The sequence below is a fragment of the Candoia aspera genome, chromosome 15 (assembly GCF_035149785.1).
Source record: "Candoia aspera isolate rCanAsp1 chromosome 15, rCanAsp1.hap2, whole genome shotgun sequence".
NCBI lineage: Eukaryota > Metazoa > Chordata > Lepidosauria > Squamata > Boidae > Candoia > Candoia aspera.
Window position 1 is genome coordinate 13,087,467 of NC_086167.1, and position 23,388 is coordinate 13,110,854.

The window sequence follows — 23,388 nt, forward strand, 5'->3', positions numbered from 1 at the left end:
ATTTGTTTCTTCCTTTTGAATAAAAAGATAGAAAAGGAAGTTAAAAAAATAATTCAAAGGGTGGGGAACCTAACCAAGTGCTCACAAAATTACACACCCAGCATAACAGGAGTATTAGCCGTTTTTAAATTGGAAATGGTCAATTTAATTTTTAAAAAAAGCTTCTCTAATATTCTCTCAATACTGTAAGAGTTCACCCCCCTCCCTCTTTGCCTGGAGGAGATGACAAATTTGCATAGCCACGCCCTTCCTTTGTAGGCAGCCACACCCCCTCCCTTGGTCCAAAAAGCGCATCTCCGTAATGCTCCGCCAAGGATCTCAACACGAGCTCCCCCGCCCCGCCCCGCCCCGCCCCGCCCCGCCCCGCCCCGCCTCGCCTGGACCAGCCGCTTCATTTTTGCATAGCTCCGCCCTTCCTTTGTAAGCAGCCACACCCCCTCCCTTGGTCCTCTGCCCGCCCGGCTTTATAACGGGAGGCGCCGCCTGCGCCTGCGCAGTTGGCGGCGGCCGGGCTGTGGTTGTCCTGGCATCGGCGAGCGGGGAGGCGGCGGCGGCGGCGGCGCGGTGCCGCGGCTGGAGTCTCCGGGAGCGGGGGGCCGCCTGCGGTGGGCAAGGAGCGGGAGAAACGCCCAGGGGGCACCGGCTGGAGGGGTTCCGCCAGCATGAGAGACCGTCTGGCCGAGCTGGCATCGGTGAGAGGCGGCGGCGGAGGGAGGGTGGCTCCTGGGCAGAACAGCCCCCCCCGGGGGGGGGAAAGGCCAACTAAAGGATGCGCGGCAGCATCCCCGGTCCGACAGCGGCGCTGCCTCGCCGCCTCCTGCAACCTGGCGCCCCTTGCAGAGAGGATGGGCGACGGGCTCCAGGGGTCGGAGAAGAGAGGACGATGGGGATGGTGGTCGCGCGCCTTTAGAAGGAGAGCCGCCTGGTAGGACTCCAACTCCCATCGCCTTTACCCAGTCCAGGTGTGTGCTTGGGTCCCTGAAGCTTTCTGGATTTTTTATTTATCTCTCAAAGGCAGCCAGGACAGAGCAGGCTGGGGTAAAAAGAACAGCTTGGCGAAAGCAAATAGCCTAATCTCCAGGTTGAGGAATGTTGCTGACGGTGCCTTTCCTATGGGCATAGGGCAGGGGCATGGGTTGAGTTTGCCAATTGCCCCCCCCCCATGTCAGTTCTTCTCCTAAAGAGAACCTAAGTTTTATGCATGAAGCGTTTGCTTATCTGTTTTCTTTTTTTAAAATTGTTTTCTCCAAGTATTTTGTGTAACAGTACATGGCAGTCCTTTCAACAACAAAAAGTTTGTGTGAAGGGTATGGGTGTTTTGAAAACGCTCCATTCTGGTTTGCTTCTCCTGGTGAAGATACAAAGAATCAAGATGAACCAAACAGCTCAGAACGAAAACGTTTAAGCCTTCTGGGTTCCTTTTAGCCGCATTAACCTGATGGCAATTAACCATTTTAAAACACTGGAAATGATAGGGTTTGGAAAAGTATTGGGCACAAATGTGTGTGCGTTATTTTAAAGAAAGCATCTTATGTAAATGGTGTGCAAATACTGGTCTGTGCACACACTTAATATGTCTCTCTTGCTGATTGCTAAATCACTTGCTATTTTGATTTTGTTAGCTGCTTTGCATTCTCATGAAGAGAAGGTCAGATTGTGCCTTTAAAAAAATATTCACATACATTTGAAGATGTACTTACCATATAGAGGCATGTATCTGTTGTACATTTGTGCATACGTGTGAATGCGTGGATCTATATGTGATGGATGAAGCAACACATCTAACTCAGCTGTGTTTCACATCAAGGGTGCATTTCTGTCCATTGCCTCAAAAGCGATTCTCATTAATTTCAGTGAGATTTATTCCATCACAACCTCTTAAACTATGACTTATGAAGACACGCTTAAAATTAAGGACCACATTGATTTTTTTCTTTCACAATCACTTTATTCACACACAGATTTATGCTAAGTGTAATCAGCTGGACATATTCAGGTCCTTCTGTTGCAGCCTTGGCACTGAGAAGTGATATCTGAGCTCATTTAAGTATGTCTGCACCCAACTGTTAATTTTATTATTGGTTGCAGTATGTGGGTGTGCCTTCTATGCACATATATAAGGCATGCTTGACGTGAACGGATGAATGAAACTGATGCAGACAGCAGAATCCAGCTTGGATCTAAGTTGCTATCGTTGGGAGCAGTCATGGAATTGTCTGAACTGGAAATGTTGGGGTGGAGATGAGAAACCCCAGGAAGTATCGGTCAGGGAGCCTTGCTTTTTGACCAGGATAGTAATCGAAGAAAAACAGCTGACTGGGTTTAAAATAATGGGTGGAGGGTGAGTGACAGCCCAAGCTTGGCTAAATCCTGTGCTGATCTCATCTCATTTAACTTATTTTCAATCAAGCTGTACCCTCTATGTTTGCAGGAATTCCCTGTGGTCCACAGCTCTTTTTTCCTCTTGCCGTCATGATAATTGCTTACGTTTCTTAGACTGGGGCACCCATTTTTGTGGGAATGTTCTTCGAGTTGATGTCGGTGATGTTAACAGCACCAGGTGATAAATTTAGTGCTTGCAAGCGTAGTCATTCACATAATCATGGATGGATTTGGTCTACCAGTGAATGTCTTTTTGAGATAAATTTCTAGATGGGGAAGGTTTGGCCCCACTGCAGTTTCCCATCTTAAGTTATTTTCCTAGAAAGAAAAGGAAGCTCAGCTCTGCCTTTCCAAAAGCTGTTGAGCAAAAATGCATTTCTCCTGCCTTTCCTTTTCCAAGCAGTAATGATTAAAAGGTTACCAAAAACACTTGCATTAGAAAATGCTTCTCAGTTTAAAAACAAAAAAAGATTATTCTCTGCAGAAACGTGGCATTTTGTGGAGAAGGATAGGCAACAATCCTAATTTTAAGAGTATTATTTCAACTTACTCTGCGCATTAGGCAGCTGAAGTCTAGCTATTCCTCTGGAGCTGTTCCAGACATAGAGTTAAATTGCTTTCATTTTGTGCTGTCCAAGGTAATCTGCAGGAACAATGCCATCAGTATTCCCCTGCCCCCCTTTTTTTTTGGATCAACACAATTGGACATTTGAGCGTGTCTGTGCGCCTGTGATATGTTTTTCCTTCCTCTCATTCTTATCTCTTCCTGAGGCAACAAAGAAGCTTCAAGGGAAAAGGGAGGCGTTAAACCTGAGCTTTTGCTTGACACCAGTAGCTTTAACACAGGAACAGTGGTATTTTATTTAATTCCAACGGAGGGAAGTGCATTGTTCTTTCAGACAAAACTAAATCCCAGATCCACTATTTCAGATCTCTGAGAAATAAGAGAGAACTTGCTGTGGGTTAGATCAGCTTCCTTGACCTAGTTTCCATCCAGATGTGCTAAATTATAAGTTCTTCTAGCCAGCAACATCTACAGGGTTATAGAGGCCACCCATGTTCTAGGTGAGAGCCAGGTTGGTGTTGTGGTTAAGGCATCAGGCTAGAAACTGGGAGATGGGGAGTTCTAGTCCCACCTCAGGCACGAAGCCAGCTGGGTGACCTTGGGCCAGTCACTCACTCTCAGCCCAAGAGCCAATCAGGCATGGTAGGAGAGTTCTAGTCCCGCCTTGGGCCTGAAAGCCAGCTGGGTGACTTTGGGCCAGTCCCCCTCTCTCAGTCCAAGAGCCAATCAGGCATGGTAGGAGAGTTCTAGTCCCGCCTTGGGCCTGAAAGCCAGCTGGGTGACTTTGGGCCAGTCCCCCTCTCTCAGTCCAAGAGCCAATCAGGCATGGTAGGAGAGTTCTAGTCCCGCCTTGGGCCTGAAAGCCAGCTGGGTGACTTTGGGCCAGTCCCTCTCTCTCAGTCCAAGAGCCAATCAGGCATGGTAGGAGAGTTCTAGTCCCACCTTAGGCACAAAAGCCAGCTGGGTGACCTTGGGCCAGTCACTCACTCTCAGTCCTAGGAAGGAGGCAATGGCAAAGCACTTCCAAATAACAGTTTGCCAAGAAAACTGCAGGGACTTGTCCAGGCAGTCTCCGAGAATCAGACACGATTGAATGGATTGAAAAAAAAAAATTCTAGGTACAGTTCCTGATCTCTCTGACTAAAATATTTCTGCTGACAAGACTAGGAATGAGCTGTGGTTAAGACCATGGAAAGTTTAATTTTTGAGTGACTAGTGAATTAATTTATTACTTATGGAATCATCTACGTCATCCAAAAGAATCTTCTTGCGTCTTGTAAGTGCTCATTTGTTGCATCCAGTCAGTTTTTTAAACAAAATACAAAGACTTTTCTGAATCACACGCCCTTTCTGAATCACAAATGTCCTGTCCTTTGTTTACCATTGCAGTAAGGAATATCTGGAGTTGTTTCCGCTGGAAACCAGGTTTCCTATTTGTTAAAATAGATTTTGAGTGTTTCCTTCAGTCTGTATTGCTTTAAATCCTTGTACCTCATTGAATTTTTAGGAAATGTGCTCCCCCAGATGTACACACAACAGTTTTATACATTGCAAGCAAAGCCATTTCTCAATAAACATTGATTGGGTCCCCCCTTTGATGTAAGGGCATTCAAGAACCATAGCATGTTGCTATTTGTTTGTTTGATTTATATCGTACCTCTTATACAGGCACTCATGGAAACAATTTATGGTTTGGTATAGCTCTCACACTGAGATTAAATAGTTCTGTAGCTCTGAACAATATGTGGATTATTGATATAGTAAATAAGGGAGAACTTTTATCTGAGAGGGAATTTATCTTCATGAGAGATGGGTCATTTCAAGAAATGTTCCCAAGGTGTTTGTTTTCCGTGTATGTTTTCTTGGAAGTAGACAGGAATAATAATTTTTGTAAGAATTGTTTGCCAGCAACAAGTTTTTAATGGATTATGAGTATGCTATGCGAGTTAGGGACCTATTCTTATAATTAATGTTCTTCTAAAGCATTCTGGAGGGACGCGGTGGCACTGCGGGTTAAACTGCTGAGCTTGCCGATCGGAAGGTCGGCGGTTCGAATCCGCGTGACGGGGTGAGCTCCCGTTGCTGGTCCCAGTTCCTGCCAGCCTAGCAGCTCGAAAACGTGCAAATATGAGTCGATTAACAGGTACCGCTTCAGCGGGCAGGTAACGGCGTTCCGTTTAGTCATGCCGGCCACATGACCACGGAGGAAGTGTCTACGGACAAACGCCGGCTCTTCGGCTTTGAAACGGAGATGAGCACCGCCCCCTAGAGTCGGACACGACTGGACTTCATGTCAAGGGAAACCTTTACCTAAGGCATTCTGGAGTCTCATTTATTATGGGACCTGTTCATGGTGAATTCTGAATGTTGAATACAGCCCAAAGTGTGTAATTGTGAAAGCATCCCATTGATTTTAGTGAGTTTTGTTTCCCAGCAGGCAGGTGTGAGATTGAACTTTTAGCTAAGTAGCTAGGAAGTGTTTCATTAATTGGAGAAAAATGTGTAATTTATTCTCCTAGGATTCCATAGGAAAGTTCTTGGTGCACAAATATTTCCGCTGTGTGTCTGTTCCTGCTTGAAAAGCGTATTCTTTGTGTTATGCATGAGTCATAAGAACGAGAGGATGCAAAGGAGGTGAAATCACGAATGAGAGTTTTGAGATCAATCTTTTAACGGCAGGAAAAGGTGTCAACTATAATTTTATTAGGAAAACAAGCTGATAATGAAAATGAAAAACAGTCATTGGCTGACTTGTACTCCTGTTCTTCAGTAGGGTACCTTCTCTTACTAGCAGTAACCATTAAGCTGTGAAACAGCTGTGCTTTTTAAAAGGATTATTCACATGGCAAAATATTTCTAATTATTGTAGCGTACTCAAAATGAAGACGGAGAAGCAACTGTTGTTGTCGAAAGTGACCATTACATGGAAGACTTTTTCCTGCAGGTAAAAATCCATGCCAGAAACAAGACTCCTTATATTTTAATGCCTGCTCTTTTTCTGGTCTAGTTGGCCCCAGAACTGCATTTGTGTTTTAAAGCCGGTAACCTTTACCAAGAAAATGGGGACAATCACTGCATTGCCCTGAGACCAAGAGCGCTGCAGACTCTCAAGCAGCAAAAGCTAAATTCAGATGCGTTCAGCAGGATTCCCCTGAGTTTCATAATCCCTTGTTGATGCCAAACAACGGTCACACATGCCTTCCCATGCTTTATGGCCTGCCCCAGTGTTTGTCTTCTCTCGAAGAAGCCGTTCTGTAGCACAGCTCCGCTTGGGAAATTGGGTGCGATCCTTTGCTCCCTAGCAGCCCATCTCATCCTTGCCTTTGTTTGTTGATCATGTTGTGCAAGCTCAGCTTGTGTTAGATTTCAACTTAGGTAATACCAGCTTGACTCACAACAGAAGGAACACACCAGTCCTTTTAGAAAGCTCTAAATACGGGCAAAGGATGTTAGGTTTGCACAGGGGTATTTATTTATTTATTTAATTTTTATCCCGCCTTTATTATTTTTACAAATAATTCAAGGTGGTGAACAGACCTAATACTCCTTCCTCCTCCTCTTTTCCCCACAGCAGCAACCCTGTGAGGTGGGTTGGGCTGAGAGAGAGGGACTGGCCCATGGTCAACCCACCGGCTTTCATGCCTAAGGCGGGACTAGAACTCTCATTCCACGCCTGATTGGCTCTTGGGCTGAGAGAGAGGGACTGGCCCATGGTCAACCCACCAGCTTTCATGCCTAAGGCGGGACTAGAACTCTCATTCCACGCCTGATTGGCTCTCGGGCTGAGAGAGAGGGACTGGCCCAAGGTCACCCAGCCGGCTTTCAAGCCTAAGGCGGCACTAGAACTCACAGTCTCCTGGTTTCTAGCCCAGCACCTTAACCACTAGACCAAACTGGCTATATGTGTATAACATGTTAGGTTTGGAAGCAAACGTTTCTCCACCTCAATATGGAACCTTGTTTATCTTTTACTGATTTACTCTGCTTGGATGCCACCTGTTCTCTAGCGAGCTAACGATCAGTGATTGAAACCCTCCTCCTATTGATGCTTTTTCCTCCTCCCCCGAAGGTCGAGGAAGTCAGGAAGTATATCTCCAAGATCTCAGATGTTGTGGATGAAGTGAGGAAGAAGCACAGCATTATCCTCTCTGCCACGCATCCAAAAGACAGTAAGTTTTTCATCTCTGCAGCTTTTAAGTATGGTGGCTGAAGTTGCATGGAAAAGTCACAACGGGTGGCTGCTAGCATCTCTTAGAGCATCTCATTGAAAAAAAAATCATCACAATTTATGATGTCATGATTTTACTGTGGCCAATATGTTTATTTCCCTTCTGGGGCCCAATTCTATTGGCTTTGTAGTCCATATTTCTTCTTGCCAGTTCCTAACTCTGTCCTGCTAACTGACCATTGGTACAAGATTCATACCTGGGCGTAGAGCATCTGAAGGGTACCACGCTGGGGGAAAATCACTGCAAAGCATTGTTGGAAAGGCAGCAAAACCACAATTTAGCAGATTGTGATGCAACGGGCTTCAGATGCCCCCGATGAAATTTGCGCTGCATTTACATCGTTTATTTTTATTTATCTATCATATTTTTATCACCGCCCATCTCCCTCATACGGGGGACTCTGGGCGGGTTCACAATAAAACAGCTTAAAATTAATAACATCATAATCATATCATTAATCTACAAATATCTATATCAATAAATAAATATAAAATGTAATTTATGTCATTTGCCCAATGACTTTACCATGGATGACATTTTGTCCGGTTCAACCGGCAATTGGGAATAGACAACACCCAGCCCACTAATTGGCCTATTAAATTGAGGTTTCGCTATATTCTTTTTGGCTCCCTGATGAGCTCACTCCACATGGCCAAGGACTCAACCCAAAAAATCCAAGTGGTGAACTATTTCTACACTACGTTGCCACTTTGCAAGATGTCTTTGGAAGGTTTACGGTGGAAGAATCGTGTTCCACTAAAATCAGCGAGTCTTACTTCCAGAAAATATCCTTCCTCACTGCGGGAAGAATTAAGACGTTGCATAACAGGTCCGAAGGCTGCTAACTCGAAGCTTTAAAAACCCACTTGTTTTCTCTAGCGGTTTTAATCGTGAGCTAATTTTAGCTCTCTGCTCTTAGATTCATGTATAGAATGAGCTAAATACAGTATACAGAAGTCTCCAGAGCCAGGCAAGCCGTGCATGGTACGGCTGTTTGACCGGGGGTTGTGACGGGACAAACGTAGTTTTATTTAAAAAAAAAAAAAAAAAGCTTCAATGTTAAAAAGCATGTTTGTGGTTCTTCGAAGCATAAGAGTGTTGCTGCGGTTCTCTTGTACAGTAAATTGGAATGATAATTCCTGTATGTAAAGCACTTTAGCATTTTTAAGTGCTCCTTAAGGATTACAGATATTCACAAGAATCACTCTTAAGAAGCAGAGAGGAAAATCAATCTTAGGACTCTGCTCCTGGATTCGTTAGGGCAGTGTTTCTCAACCTTGGCCAACTTTGAGATGTCTGGACTTCAACTCCCAGAATTCCCCAGCCAGCAAGGGTGGGTGTCGAAGTCCAGACATCTTAAATTTGCCAAGGTTGAGAAACACTACGTTAGGGGCTCAGCAGAGGGATCTACAATATTGGGAATATTAGTCAAAGAGGAAATGAATTAAGATGCTGCTTCAGGATGTGCAACCATACACTTGCCCATAAACTCTTCGTTTTGGTCAACTGATAAGTTTGAACAGGAAATTGGAAGCAGGCTCTTCTGAGTTGTATTGCTGGTGGTTGGGGATCCTTTCTGTGATTTTTTTTTTTTTTTGGTATTGGTGTCAAGAGCTTCAGAAGACTAATAACAGGCCCTGAAATCCTCGTAGGATTTCAAGCAGTTTACAGAGGCAGCCTCCAATGTTAATTTGCTGATCAGGGTGCAACGCTGACGACTCTTTTGAGCATGAGTACTTTGGAGCCTTTTTCCTTCAATAGCAGAAGGAAAAAGGGATCAGTACCGAATCTGAAATATGGAACAAAATTTGGGTGCCTTTTACTAGGCGGTGTGTCATCGTTTGTTCTTCACCCGTGGAAAACAGTCTGCTAAAAGCTTGGGTGACTTGCTCTTGACTCCTGAAGAGAGTGTTGTGCATCCTAGTTCAGCAATTCCCTAATTCCAGGAGCAGGTGTGGGGGCCTCTAGTGGGAACATCATTGCATCCGCAGTCGAAGGTGTACATCCACATGTGCAATATTTGCAGTGCTGTTTGGGAAATACTCTTCATCATAAAGCGCTCTTAAGCAGAGTTCCCCTTTCTCCTTTTATTAAAGAAACGAAGGAAGAACTCGAAGAGCTAAACAAAGAAATCAGAAAAACAGCAAATATAGTCCGTGCTAAATTGAAGTGTAAGTATACTTTAACTGAAAGTGAAATAAAAACTCCTGAGCAAGAAAGCATACATTGTAGAGCCATTTTTATGAAGGAGCCAGAATGTAGATGTTTGCTATCCTCATATATAAATCATTCTGTTGACCATGTTCTGTATGTCTGTACTGCATGAAAGATGCAGAATTCTTAGTTGTCATTATTAATACAAGACTATCAGCTGAGCTGTCGATCGGAAGGTCGGCGGTTCGAAACCTCGCGGTGGGGTGAGCTCCCGTTGCTCGTCCCAGCTTCTGCACACCAAGCAGTTCGAAAACATGCAAATGTGAGTAGATTAATTGGTACCGCTTCGGCGGGAAGGTAATGGCGTTCCGTGAGTCATGCTGGCCACATGACCCGGAAGTGTCCTATGGACAACGCCGGCTCCAAGGCTTTGAAACGGAGATGAGCACCGCCCCCTAGAGTTGGACACGACTGGACTTTACGTCAAGGGAAACCTTTACCTTTACTATCAGTGGTACCAGTTAATTTATATGTAGCTGATTGACTAATATTGGGGAATAAGTTTACCATTTACCAAAAAAGTTTTTTTCAAGTATGTCTGGACTCCTGGTGACTTCATGTAGACATCCTTCTTAGCAATAGCATAGAAGTTGTTTGCATTGTTATATTCTGGATTTTTTAAAACTTTGTAGTCTAGTCTTCAGCCTTGATATTTGCTGGCACTCTCCCATCCAGAATTGTACTTCCTTACTTGCAAGATTCTGCCAATGTGGCTTTACAATAAAGTAGAAGTAGCTCATCTGGCTGTGATTCCTATCTGGTTTTCCCCAGAAGACTGACATCAATCTTGCAAGTATGAAAGTACAGTTCTTCCCCCCACATCAACTGTACAGCCCAAGAAACCAAGGAGGGTCCCTTCTGAGCCTTTCTCCACCCATTATGCAGCTGCGGGTTATGCCCTCCCTTATCTGACCAATCCCTAGGCAGCCTCTCTTGGCCCTGTCTCCCAAGGTCTTTCCCACATACCATTAAATCACCCTCCCCTTCAGACTCATTCCCCCCCCCATCTCCTTTACAGCTTGAGAAACTAGGGAGGGTCCCTTCTGAGCCTCTTTCTCCTCCCATTATGCAGCTGCGAGCTATGTCCTCTCTTATCTGAGCATTCCCTAGGCAGCCTCTCTTGGCCCTGTCTCCCAAGGTCTTTCCCACATACCATTAAATCACCCTCCCCTTCAGACTCATTCCCCCCCCCATCTCCTTTACAGCTTGAGAAACTAGGGAGGGTCCCTTCTGAGCCTCTTTCTCCTCCCATTATGCAGCTGCGAGCTATGTCCTCTCTTATCTGAGCATTCCCTAGGCAGCCTCTCTTGGCCCTGTCTCCCAAGGTCTTTCCCATATATCATTACACAAACACCCACAGTTGCAAGACTAGGGGAGAACAGAAACACAGAGAGAGCAAATGAGAGAGAGAAAAAGATGTAAAACGTATCTGACATCTCATGAAGATATTTTCTTGACTGCAGTAGAAAAAAATACCGGCTTCCTATGGCTACTTCTGGAAAAGGGGTTGGAAAGAATTCTTGTTCTGTGTGCCTTCTCTTTGTTATTTGTTTTGTAGGAAGCATTTTAAAAATACGTTTTTTTATGTTTGGGGATGAGGGGCAATGACTATCACCTCTGAGGTGGCTTTGTCTGTTTCATAGCCATGGAACAAAATTTAGCTCGAGATGAGAACATTAATCGAACTTCAGCAGATGTCCGGATACGAAAATCACAGGTACAAGTAGCGAATGATTTTCTAAGTCAGCCTTGGCAAACCACCCTCCAAGCTGGTGCTTATGGGGAAACATAGGTGGGGAAAGGGAAAATGTTTAGAAATTCCTCAGGAAAGGAAACTTGTGACTTGCATTTTGTTTGGATCTGGATTCAAAGAGAAGGATACACCCGTGCTCCAGAAGAGAATTGCAGGCTGCATCTTGAACTTGCTTATCTTCCCATGTGGAAGGGCATTGCATGACATTCTTGTTTCCCTTCCTGTTCTTCTTCGGTGTCCAGCTGCATAGAAAGGGGTGTCTAGGCCCTCGTTAAAAAGCAAACAATTGAGTTGCTGGATTGACTAAACAAGATGATCTGTTGGATAGAGGCCACTGTTCTTACTGCCAGTAGTGGCCCCGTTGTTTTGTGGAAGACTAAAACCTGGAGTGGCTGCTGTTTTCCTTCATTGAGTACCTGGTGTTGAGAGATAAGTTGCACTTAACCTAGGCTGATTTTGTAGATGTCAGCCCTCCAAGGTAGACCAAATATGGAAACCAAAGACATATAAGCGAATTACAACTTTTATTATAAGGTTACAGGAACAGAATTTTGTAGTTCTGGATGTGCTCCCCCCTCCCTTCTTCAAGAGAACTAGGGAGGGTCATGTCTGAGACACTTCCTCAAATTACGTTTCTGCTTTGGACTCAGATTTCTCTTATCTGATCATTGTCTTGGTGGTGGCTCTTCCTCTTGTTCTTCAAGGTTATTCCTTCTGCCCATTGTGTCTTAGGTTCCCCTCAGTTGACCAGCTCCCTGTGAGGAAGAGGCCTCAGTGCACCTCCCCTTCCCTCCCTTTCTCTTCAAGAGAACTAGGGAGGCTCATGTCTGAGACGCTTCCTCAAATTACATTTCTGCCTCAGACTCAAATTTCTTTTGTCTGACTGTTGTCTAGTTTGCAGCTCTTCTTCCTGTTCCTCGGGGTTATTCCTTCTTCCCATTACCACAGCTCCATAGCTGATAGCCATTCATAGTCCTCCATATGTTGCTCTTTAGCACTGACAGTAATCCCCAGTTTCCTGGATAGGAGAAATACCAATCGAAGCAAATATTTGTAGCTCAGGGTTGAACTGTGGAGTCCGTGGTGCTCTCTGAGCCTGGTTGTTTTCTTGCAGACGTTTCATTGCCAGACTAGGCAACATCTTCAGTGCAAGGAGGGAGTGGGCCTTGCTCTCAGTTTATAGACCGTGGCTTGCCCTGCTTGTGTTGGTGGGGGTGTTGTTCTCTCCTTGGGAGTTCTTTGGTTGGGCTGTTGTTTGCTGCTTGGTTGATTGACTGAGTTAACAGCTCCTTGATTAGGGTATATAGAAAAGCCAAAAGACCACCTCGCCAGCAATCAACACCCAGATAGGCAAAAATTAACACCAGGATTAACACCAGACAAACAATCAGACAGTACACAATACCCCAATCAAGGAAACGTCTGCAAGAAAACAACAAGGCTCAGAGAGCACCGAGGACTCCATAGGAGAAATGTGCCTGTGACTGCGGTGATGGGAGAGAGGGTAAGCCTTATATCTCTCCTTTCAATAAACATTAGCAACCCTGTGTCTGCCTGTCACTTTTAGCAATGTCTGTAAAGGCCTTTAGCGTGTAAAAGAGTTATCAAAATAACTTTTGCAAAATCCCTTGACGTTTCACCCCAGCATTTGGTGTTGACCCGGAAGTTTGTGGACGTTATGACAACCTATAACGGAACTCAGACCGTCTTTCGGGAGCGCACAAAAGACCAGATACGGCGGCAGTTAGAAATAAGTGAGTGATCCTCCCTGTCAACGTTTCCTTCCGCTGCAGAGCCTGCCCTAGCTTGCAAATTTGTTCTCGCAAAAATATGTGCAAGGGAACGGGTGATGACGTATCTTGTAAGAAAACCATCTCTGTGATCTTTTGCTAGCTGGGAAGACCACCACAGATGATGAACTGGAAGACATGCTAGAGAGTGGCAACCTTTCCATTTTCACTTCAGACGTACGTATTTCAGATCTGCATTTGTTGACTTTGACATAGATTTTGTCTTTGGGGTCTACAGGATCAAAGGCGTTGTCCAGGACAAACGCCTTAAAGTTAAAATCGGACCGTCTGCGAATTCTGTTCTATCCAGCAACAAAAATAGCAGCAAGTGTATTTATTTAGTGTCTGTTCCTTCCTCTTACATTGCAAAGATTATTCTGGACACCAAAATGACCAGAGCAGCTCTCGATGAAATCGAGTCACGTCACAAAGATATTATAAAGCTGGAATCGAGCATACAGGAGCTGCACGAAATGTTTATGGACATGGCAATGCTTGTTGAGGTTCAGGTGAGTGGTTTAAATACAGCATCACCTTGCGGTATAATATTGATGGTGCTTTGAAGGTGGAACAAGGTTGGAATAACGAATTTTGTTGGGGCGCGCCCTGCAACACAGGAAGGTTTTGTTTTGTTTTTTAATCGTATGGCATAGCAGTTGGGTGTTCATGCTGCTTTTTTTCCTTGCTGGGAAATCCACGCCAGATGTGTGGACTATTTAGCCATGGCAAGTCACGTTGCCCGGGTTGCACCACGAGGAGGCTAGTCCACATTGGACCGAGTTGGGCTGAGAGGGAGGGACTGGCCCAAGGTCACCCAGCCGGCTTTCATGCCTAAGGCAGGACTAGAACTCTCATTCCACACCTGATTGGCTCTTGGGCTGAGAGAGGGTGACTGGCCCAAGGCCACCCAGCTGGCTTTCGTGCCTGAGGCGGGACTAGAACTCTCCTACCACACCTGATTGGCTCTTGGGCTGAGAGAGAGGGACTGGCCCAAGGTCGCCCAGCTGGCTTTCATGGCTAAGGCAGGACTAGAACTCACAGACTCCTGGTTTCTAGCCCAGCACCTTAACCACAGGAAGTGACCTCCTAAAATGGTAGAATCCCAGTTCTAAACAAATCTGCTAGCTTAGTAGCTACAGAGATTGCATAGAAAAAAAGGACCTACTGATTTGGCACTCTTTCCTGTTCCAAATTCAGTAGGAAACAATAATGGCTGGCAATTTTAATGTAAGAACTTGAATCATGCCTGCAATGTGCTCAGGACATTTAGGAAGGGATGCAAGTGTTGGCAGACAATTTATGTGCTTTTTAGTTTGAATTTTATTATGGTAGACAGAAATGTATAGAATAGCAGTAGGAATGGAATCATTAAATAAGTGTTATCTTTTCCAGGGGGAAAGTTGTTTAGGAGGTCTATATGAATTTTATTTCTTTATTGTAATATAAGGGGGGGAGTAACTGTACTTAGTGATTTTTATAATGTTCTACACTGGAATGATTTTTAAAAATAATGTTTTTGTTTAATATAGCGCTAAGAGATTATGGAAATTTTTGTATATCCTTGCGGTTAAAAGTTGGAAGTCACACCTTTCTGTAATTTTGAAAGAAAAATCTCTTGTATTTTCACACTTTTTTAGTTCTTTTTTCTTTTTTGTAGTTTTTTTATTAAGTTTATCATTCCAGTGTAGAACATTATAAAAATCACTCTGGGGAACATGAGCCTTTGTATAATGCTAAGAGCTATTACTATGAAACTACTTTAGAAGCCTTTCCATGAAGATCTATCCAGTCAGTGCCAGAAGTCTGGAAAATGAGTGTCCCCTTTCTTCTTCTGATGGGTTTCTTTTCCTTCCAGGTGAACCAGGTGGGGGTAAATCGGGATGAAAACTCTAAATAGTGTTTTCTAGTTGAAAAAGATTTCTCAGTGGTCCTCTTGGCCCCCAGCACACTTTTACAGAGGTGTTATGCGTATTTCTTGGGAAACCACCACGCGGGTATTAAGTTTAGTTTTTAATTCTTTTCTCCGAAAGCTTCGCTTTAAACATTGCATAAATGATCACATACACTTAGGAACGTTCTTCCTCCTTCGCTGTGCCTTTGTGTAGGATGAAGTGGTTTTTCATACTTAAACACTTCTGTCTGAATTTTCACGTAAGAAGTGAATTAGCGAAAGATTTTAAGTTCGTTTCTTGGAAACCCTGCAGAAGTGGATGTTGTAATGAGCTTTTTTAAATGTTTTGCTGTTTATTGCTGCTGATAATGTCTGCTGATAGATAGAAAAACACAGGTAATCTTCCTTCTGTAATCTGCTCATCTGTCCTGTGTCATTCACCAAATTGCTTCATTAAACCCATTCTAGTGGCATATACTGGCATTTTAATAGAAGTGGATTTCAGCAGTGTAGGTTGAATGGGCTTCACTTTCCCTGCTTCTATTCCCATCAAGCAGGTGGGAATCTGTGTAGACCAGCCTTTCTCAACTTTTTGACCCTGGAAGAACCCTTGAAATATATTTTCCAGGCCTCGGGGAACCCCTGCCCATTCAGGCTCAAATATAGGCCAGAAGTCGCAAAATTCTTATATTGGTTTCATGTGAAGCCCTGCCTAGATGGATTGACAGTGTTCTTAAACTTAAAATAAAGAATGACGCTTACCTCTTTAATGTGAAGTTGCCTGAATTTGAAATAATTTTTTAAATAAATCGTGATCTCCCAGGGACCCCCTAGGGACCTCTCGCAGAACCCTGGGGTGCCACGGAACCCTGGTGGAGAAAGCATCCTTTGTCCTAGAAGTCCCTCTCACATCTGAGCTGAGTTTGTTAAGAATCGGAGAACTTAAGATCGCCTCCATTTTGTAATGGCCAGGCATCAATCTGATCCAAGGCCTATAGTACAGATGGTTTCTGCCCTCCTTAGCATATGGTGTGAACATCTAGTCTGGCTTGCCTGAGGAACATCATCAGTTAAAACCAGCCAAGAGGGGGTGTCTTCTTTTTTTATTCATTCATTCATTCATTCAGCCATTTCCTTTTATTTTATGAATAATAAGCTCAGAGGGCAGTAAAGAAAACCCTGTTGTGTGGCCTTGATGATTTCAGAACCTTGACAGGAAGACAAAAGGAAGAAAGAACTAGGGACATTTAAAAGGGGGTTTTGCAGATATCTGCACGATAGTAAAGCAGAGAGCCTTAATTGCACAGATTTTTCTGGGAACCTTTTCCTCAAGTGACAGATTGCCCCAGGGAGCAGTCTAGTATTCCAAAGAGAAGTAAATTAATTTTATTTATACAAGCTGAGCCGGCTTCTTGATCTTTTCTCTGGATAGTTCTTGGCTTAAAGCTCATAAACTTTAGCACTGGTGGCAGGTTAAAATTGTAACTGCCAGGCAGGGCTGTGGCTAATAACTGGGTTTGGGTGCATAGATAATATAAATAGGATTTTTTGAGTCACCCCTATTAGAATATCTGTGTTGAACCAGCTCTGCAAAGTAAGTTTCACCTTTGTAATTAAGCTTTCTGTTTCTACTATTCCCCCCCCCCCCTCCTGGCTTCTTGATGTGATTTCCTGGTAGTGAAGTTAAAAGTTGAATATTTAAATAAATAACCACATCCAGCAAAACACTTTCACCTTTGTTTCTGTGAATGCCATCCCAACAGTCAGTCGTCCTCATGTAACAATCCCCGTCCTAAACCGACCTGAATGGGTTTCATCTCAATTCTTGGCGGTTGAAAGTCACTTCCTGAGATGGGCGGCTGTAGAAATCTGACAAATGAATAAATGAAATTCCAGAAGATGACATTAATGGCCAAACCCTGTTGTTGTTGTTGTCGTTGTCGTCGTGTGTTCCTGGCTTTAACTCGAAGGGCGAAACGGTCAACAGTATCGAGAAGAACGTGATGAACGCAGTGGATTACGTGGAGCATGCGAAAGAAGAGACGAAAAAGGCCGTCAAATATCAAAGCAAAGCTCGTAGAGTAAGTTTTCCCGTTGACGAAGCAGGCTTCCCAGTTGATCAGCTGTTTCCTTATGTTTTTTTTATTTTGTGTTGCCTTGCAAAGCACCCAGTCTTTCCGTTGCCGCCACCCTTCCAGGGTTCCTCTGAGGAGGACAGTTTGCGGACTAGCAGCTGTATCTGAGTTCATCCCTGCCTGTTCAATCCCAGACCTGCCTGGGATTGACTCTTTGCCTGCCTGAAGTTTAAAACTCGAAACCCTTAGCCATGTTTTTGCAAAACTGAGAGAGTCGCCTTGCTTTTCCTTTGGCAGAAAAAATGGATTATTTTCATTGCTGTGCTGGTGCTCTTAGCTGTACTTGTTCTAATAATTGGCTTGGCGGTCGGGGTGTCGTGATGCTTAGATACCGTCCGTGGGCATCTCTCCCTGCTACCTCTAAGTAAGTACTAATCAACTAACTGGAGTTGCCTGTTAACCTTTTCTAAAACAGCGGGTCCGTGTGATGTTGCTGCAGTGTTGTTGCATGCTTGCGTTCCCAGCCACAGCCTGCCGGAGAGCAAAAAGCAGATTTTATACGGGGACTGAGACCTCTAGTGGCTAATTGCCCTAAGCGTTTTATCTTGCATTAAAATATTCCATGTGGTAAAAACCAACCGCAGGTAGTCCTCAACTTACGACCACAATTGGGCCCAGAACTTCTGTTGCTAAGCGAGGTGGTCGTTAAGCGAACCTGGCTTCCCCCATTGACTTTGCTTGTCGGAAGTTGGCTGGGAAGGTCACAAATGGAGATCATGTGACCCTGGAACACTGCAACCGTCATAAATACGTGCCAGTTTCCAAGCACCTGAATTTTGATCACGTGACCCCAGGGACGCTGCGATGGTAATAAGTGTGAGGACCGGTCATGGGTCACTTTTTCCAGCACCGTTGTAACTTTGAATGGTCGTTAAACAAATGGTTGTAAGTCGAGGACTACCTGTAGTTTTGCGCTGTTTCCCTTGGACCCCTTTTTGGAGGCTAGAAATATGGACGTCTGGATTTTACAGAGAGCTTTTCATCTGTTTAGAAGAGGATGGGATGAAGGGAGATTGAAGATTAAGATCACAGTTGGTAATCCCTTCCTGATCCATGCATATTATGTTTCAGCAGATCTTTTGGGGCAGAGATGATTCTTTAGATCATTCAGCTTTAGATCATTCTCCTTGCCCGGGGCTGAAGCTGCTTACGTTTGTATTTTACGATCAAGGTGCCCAAATTAACTTCTCAGCTCTTTGTTTTTTTACATCTGTGTATATCTGTTTGGGGAGGAGCTAACTGTAATTTCCTCTCTCTTTGCAGAAACTTATGTTCATGCTAATTTGCGTAACTGTCTTGATTGTTATCCTTGGAATTATCCTAGCAGCACACTTCTTATAGCCACCAGCCTATATTCTGAGGTCGAGGAACTCCCGAAACACTTACACGTTCTCATCAAGATGCCTTCTCTTGCCATAACAAGGTTTCCCTTTTTTCAGAGATGGGAAAGTCAGTAGCTATTTAAATAGCTCGTAGGGCTCTAATGTTTTGATATCTGCAGATCTGAACCAAATATGAAAGAAGCTGGAAAGCCTCTGGTATGAACTTAAGTTAAAGGCTGCTTTAATTTACATACCTGCCCACATATATATGATGAGTTGTAACTTCCAGTACATCAGTGTTACCAGTCAGAAATGAGTAGATTCATCATGCAGAAAGAGGTTTTGCAGTTGGTCTTCAGTTTGTCAGAAATTAAAGCAGTCATATTTGCAGTTGACTGTAGTCCTAAACACTATGTTTTAGAGGTATGTTCCATGGTAATAACTGAATTTGTTTTGAAGTAAACATGATTACGGTTGAGGCATAAAACTGCTTTCTTTTGTCTCCAGTTTTAATGTATTTTAAATCTTCAAACTGCATAATGTTGGTAAACAAAATGTTTTAACGTTTTAATAGCTTCAAGGCAATGGGGTGGAAATCTGAAGTGCCTCCTTTTTTTAGCAGTGAATCTATGAACTGTTTTTGAAAAATGTCAGCACTGTTATTAAATAATGTTAGTTTACTTGTTACAGAACACTGACCTGGCTCACACATAAAGCTGGACCAAACCAGGATTAGAATTCAGTCCTCATACTTGTCTGTCCTCTGGCTGAGCAAAATTTTCTCCCAGATTTTGTTCCCTTTTATACAGAAGGTGGCTTGGCATTACATTTGAGCCAGACATCCTAGTCTGAAGCAGACAACCAACAAGCAAATCAATCCAGTGCTTGAAATCGACCTGATTTGAAACTGACTGAAGTTGGTTTTAAACCACCCTCTGTCAAGGGAAGTTCACCATAAGCCAGTTGTCCTATAAAATGAAACTAATTTTGACTTGATTCCTGCGAGCCAAACAGATAGAGGACGAAGAAAGAATGTGGGCTCCAAAATTCTCAGCTCATCTTCCTGCTTCCGTGCAAAGCTAACACTAAATCCAGCTTTAGTGTAATGTGTGAACCAAGCCTTCCTTGTCCTAAAGATACACTGTGAAGTTTACTAAGCTATTTTGTTGTGTGTGTGCGTCTGTTTCAATTTGTTCAGATTTTTGTTTTGAAGCGCTCAAAAAGCATGGCACCGTTGAAATGAGTGGGAGGGGGGCGTTTGCACCCGATTCCAAGCTGCCTTTGCTCTGCAGCGCACACCTAAGCTCATGAGAATGAGGGGTTCACGGGAACCTCTCTCTGCGTCTTTGAACCTCCGCAGCTGAAGAGACTGCAGAAAGCTAGTTTGAGTGAGACAGATTCTCTTGTGTGACTCCGCCACTGTGACTTTATGAGGGTTCTTGTGCAATTCCCCATGAATTTAGCAGAGCAGGTGCCTAAAATCAATTTTGCAGGTTGCACTCAGACATCTAATAATGGAGAACAAAGTGCCTTCAAGCTTGAGCTTTATTTCTGAACTCATCCAAGCTGGAATACGAAAGGAGTAAAATTGGGACTGCATTACAGCGTTGGCTTCAGTGCGTTAAATTCTTGCTTGCTTGTTGCCAACAAGCCGAGGAATGGGTAGGAATAAATGTCTTTGTAATTACTTTTTAAAGGGTTTTTATCTTGAATAAAACACTGATTTTCTTGGAAGAATTGACTCCAAAAAATGATGTGGTTTGCAAAGGCCTTAGTTTAAAGGTGGTAGGTTGCACTGAAGTCCCAGGGCCTATTAATGGTGTGTTGGTTACATATTTTCCTCTAGATCTGGGGCCAAAATGTCCAGCTGTTAAGACATTTTTAAACAATTCAGAAGCAACTGAAACAACTTGTATCTTAATTTTGCTTGACTGTCTTGTTTTTTGTATGGTATTATTTCTGTAAATATATGTATATGTAACTGTGTTTTGCTTTCTGGTTGTTAAAATATGTATGTAGATATTTATGCCGAGTGTGAAATAAATTGTGATAGGTGCCTTTCTTGTTTTTTAACAAAACACGCTTTGAAATGCTTATTTCTGTGTTTTAATTAAAGAATAATTACAGATTTATTTTACCTTGCAACCAGTCTGCTTCCTGGAACTTACAGCTTCTTTACATATTTTGAAGACATGTTTTGTATGCGTGTAATGACCTCAAAACTAATTTTAGGAAATGGCATTTTGAAATACCAGCCTACCTTTTTATATGTGTACATTCTCGAAGGTTTTAAAATGGGACAGCCTGGCATTAGGCATATAATGTGGCCCTTTCATATATTATGAAAGAATAGTTGGGTTTATTTCATGGCCTTTAAAACAAAATCAACAACCTTCTAGCCTTCACAGAGAGATGTTTGGAAATAAATTAGGAATAGGGAAAAATTATGGCCCCACCCCCAATTCCTCAGACTGTTTATTTAAGCTTAGGGCCTCTAGGTTTATCTTTTGTTGTCTTGAAATGGGGGTCTGATATCAGAGCAGAAAAAAAAAATGCTTTGGTCGTACACAAACTTCCTAAAAATGCAGTCCTTGCTGTTCTCTGTTTCCTCGTGCATTTCTTTTCCTGCAGCAGCAATTTCCAAGACGCTCCAAGTAGGGTTTGATGCTTGCTGTGAAAAAGGGATTTTTGTTTAGCTGGGATTGATCAGGACTACACCCAAGTTGGCTGCGTAAGACCGATCCTTTCCCTTTTGTCTATCCCCAAGCAATTGGAAACACTGCAGTTGCTCCACTTCTAACATCAAAGCAATAAAATAATGGGAATTGCAAGACATGATTGGAAAAAGGGGCTCTGCGTCCCATGCAGGAAGCATGCCAAATCCTTTCCCAATCCTACAGTGAAATGGCAGAGCTTTCTGCAAAAATGCAGGGCGTTAGAGCAATTTTTATTTTTTATTTGTTTGCAAAAAGGGGGGGGGGAAACAAGATGAAATCTGGTGATGTTTTCTGCCTGCACTTTGCCTGAAGCGCCCTTGGATACAGCCCCAGTGACTCGGGTCTTGCTAAATATAACCAGGCGCCCCTGGTATTGCCAAGGGTCAGTCTCTGCACCTGTGAAAGAACTTAAGGCTGCATACCGTGATCGGTATCTTCGTTTCAACACGGCTGGTCCGTTACGTGACCCTATTTGGTTGAATGATCCAAACCGATCCCAGGGTGGTGCGTCTCTTGATCCAAAGCAAGGCAAACCAAGTCCTAGAGGTTGAACCAAGACAGGGGATTCATAACTCATCTTGGCTAAGCTTTTGGGAATGGAAACAGAAACGGTAAGTGAAGTTGTACCAGTTTGATTGGGAGATGAGAAATCACACATGCTTGAAATAAACCTTAACAGGAAGAGTCTGAACAGGATTGAGAATGGCTCTACGTTTTTGAACAATGAAACCTATTTCAGCTCAAGCATTGGAATGCTAATTTGATTTTTTTTTAAAGGCAATTTCTTGTAGAAAAACGAAGTAGAACAATCTCAGGAGCTATTCCTCTGTCGTTCAGCATCTCATTTTTCTCTAGTTTCCTTTTTTGATCATGGTTTGGGGCTTTTTTGACTCCCCTTTGTTGGTTGTCAGAATTCAACCAGTGAGCTCTTGAGGGGCAGGGATCTCTCGGACAAAATCAAGAATGTGGGGGAAAGGCCGGTGAAGTTGGCTTTAAAATAATCACAGTGTTTTGCTTGCCTGTTGTTGCCTGCTTCAGAAGGCTTGTGGTCTTGAAAAGCAGCATACTTGTTTTCAGCTTCCTGTCCTTAAAATTGTCATGCTGTAAATAATCTTGCTTCTCCTTTACATCTGCCTGTATTGTCTGAATTCTAAACCATATGTTGGTATTCTTTTTCAACACGAGGGTGGTGTATAAATTAATAAATAGGCAAGACGCACTCATCCTTTGAAGGTATATTCACAGATTCAGGTTCCACCCTGTAAAGCAGTGTTTCTTAAAGCGTGGTCTGCCCCCACCCCAGACCCTTTCAGGGGTCTGCCAAATCAAAATTATTTGCAAGCTATTGGCAAAAATTTAAAACAATGTCACTCCTATTATTTTAATTTGTTGAAAAAGTTGCTTTTTCATGAAAAATACAATAGTATCTAATGGGTTTAACGTTATTTTTACAGGATTCACTAAATAAATATTCTACGAAGGGGTCCATTTTAAATTTTAATGGAGTAAATATCAATGAATATAACCCATACCAACAAATACTCTTTTGGGGTTCTCCATAATTTTTAAAAGTGGGAAGGGGTCCTGGGTGAAAAAACACCACTTTAAAGGGTTGTGCGTGATGATGGGCCTGCATAACTCCAGGGTGAGAAGCATGAAGTTCTCAAGATGTTGGCTTCGTGGTGTCATTGATTCTGATCATGGGTCTTGCTGGCCAGTGACCAATGGGAGTTGGTGTCCAGCAGCATAGGTAGAGTCACAGATTTCCCAGTTCTTTCTATCAGTTTTCTTCTTGTGCTTTCTCTGCATTTCTCTGTGGTAACATGATGATGATGATGATTTCACCCTACTAAATCCCAGGTCATTGGCAATCATAAAAAGGCAGAAATCTTTTTTGATGTGATGGCAGTTATTCCCTCCAGGTTCCCTACTGATGGCTGCTGGATTTACCCTCCCTTCATACTCAAATTTCAAGCCACCTTATTCCATCTTTTTGCCGTTTATTTGATCAACGTTTACAGAAGTAAATCACCGTAATTACAGACTCTTGTAATCAAGATTAATCATACAGATTGAAGGTGTTATGAGTAGCGCATTTGAGGTTGCTGGGGAAGGGTGCTTTGTATTTCCACATACCTTTTATCATTAGATTGATAACCCACCTGAATCCATAATCCCACATATTTTAAGGCATCGTATGTAAGACTCCTGCCTCCTATTTTCCCCATAGCAATGACCCTGTGAGGTGGGTTGGGCTGATCGTGACTGGCCCCAAGTATTTACATGCATATTTACACATGCTCTTAGTTGTCTATCCCTGTGATTTTGTCTATCCCTGTGATGCAGAATCTTGGGAAACATCCTACTGAACTGTATTACTTTTTTACCAA

General features: G+C 43.2%; 1 protein-coding gene across 2 annotated transcripts; it reads left to right on the forward strand.

Annotated features, from left to right (window-relative positions):
- The first annotated feature begins 520 nt into the window (after positions 1-520).
- On the forward strand, positions 521-18,611 carry STX2 (syntaxin 2). 2 transcript variants are annotated; one of them, XM_063315447.1, is made up of 11 exons: positions 521-692; positions 5,817-5,891; positions 7,017-7,116; positions 9,273-9,347; positions 11,034-11,107; positions 12,789-12,897; positions 13,037-13,110; positions 13,305-13,442; positions 16,795-16,905; positions 17,197-17,323; positions 18,223-18,611. In XM_063315447.1, the coding sequence occupies exons 1-10, from the start codon at positions 663-665 to the stop codon at positions 17,278-17,280; spliced, it is 870 nt and encodes a 289-aa protein (XP_063171517.1). In that variant the 5' UTR covers positions 521-662; the 3' UTR covers positions 17,281-17,323; positions 18,223-18,611. The 2 variants fall into 2 exon arrangements, with proteins under 2 accessions (XP_063171517.1, XP_063171518.1); XM_063315448.1 differs by lacking the exon at positions 17,197-17,323 and having other exon boundaries at positions 524-692.
- Positions 18,612-23,388: the final 4,777 nt, after the last annotated feature.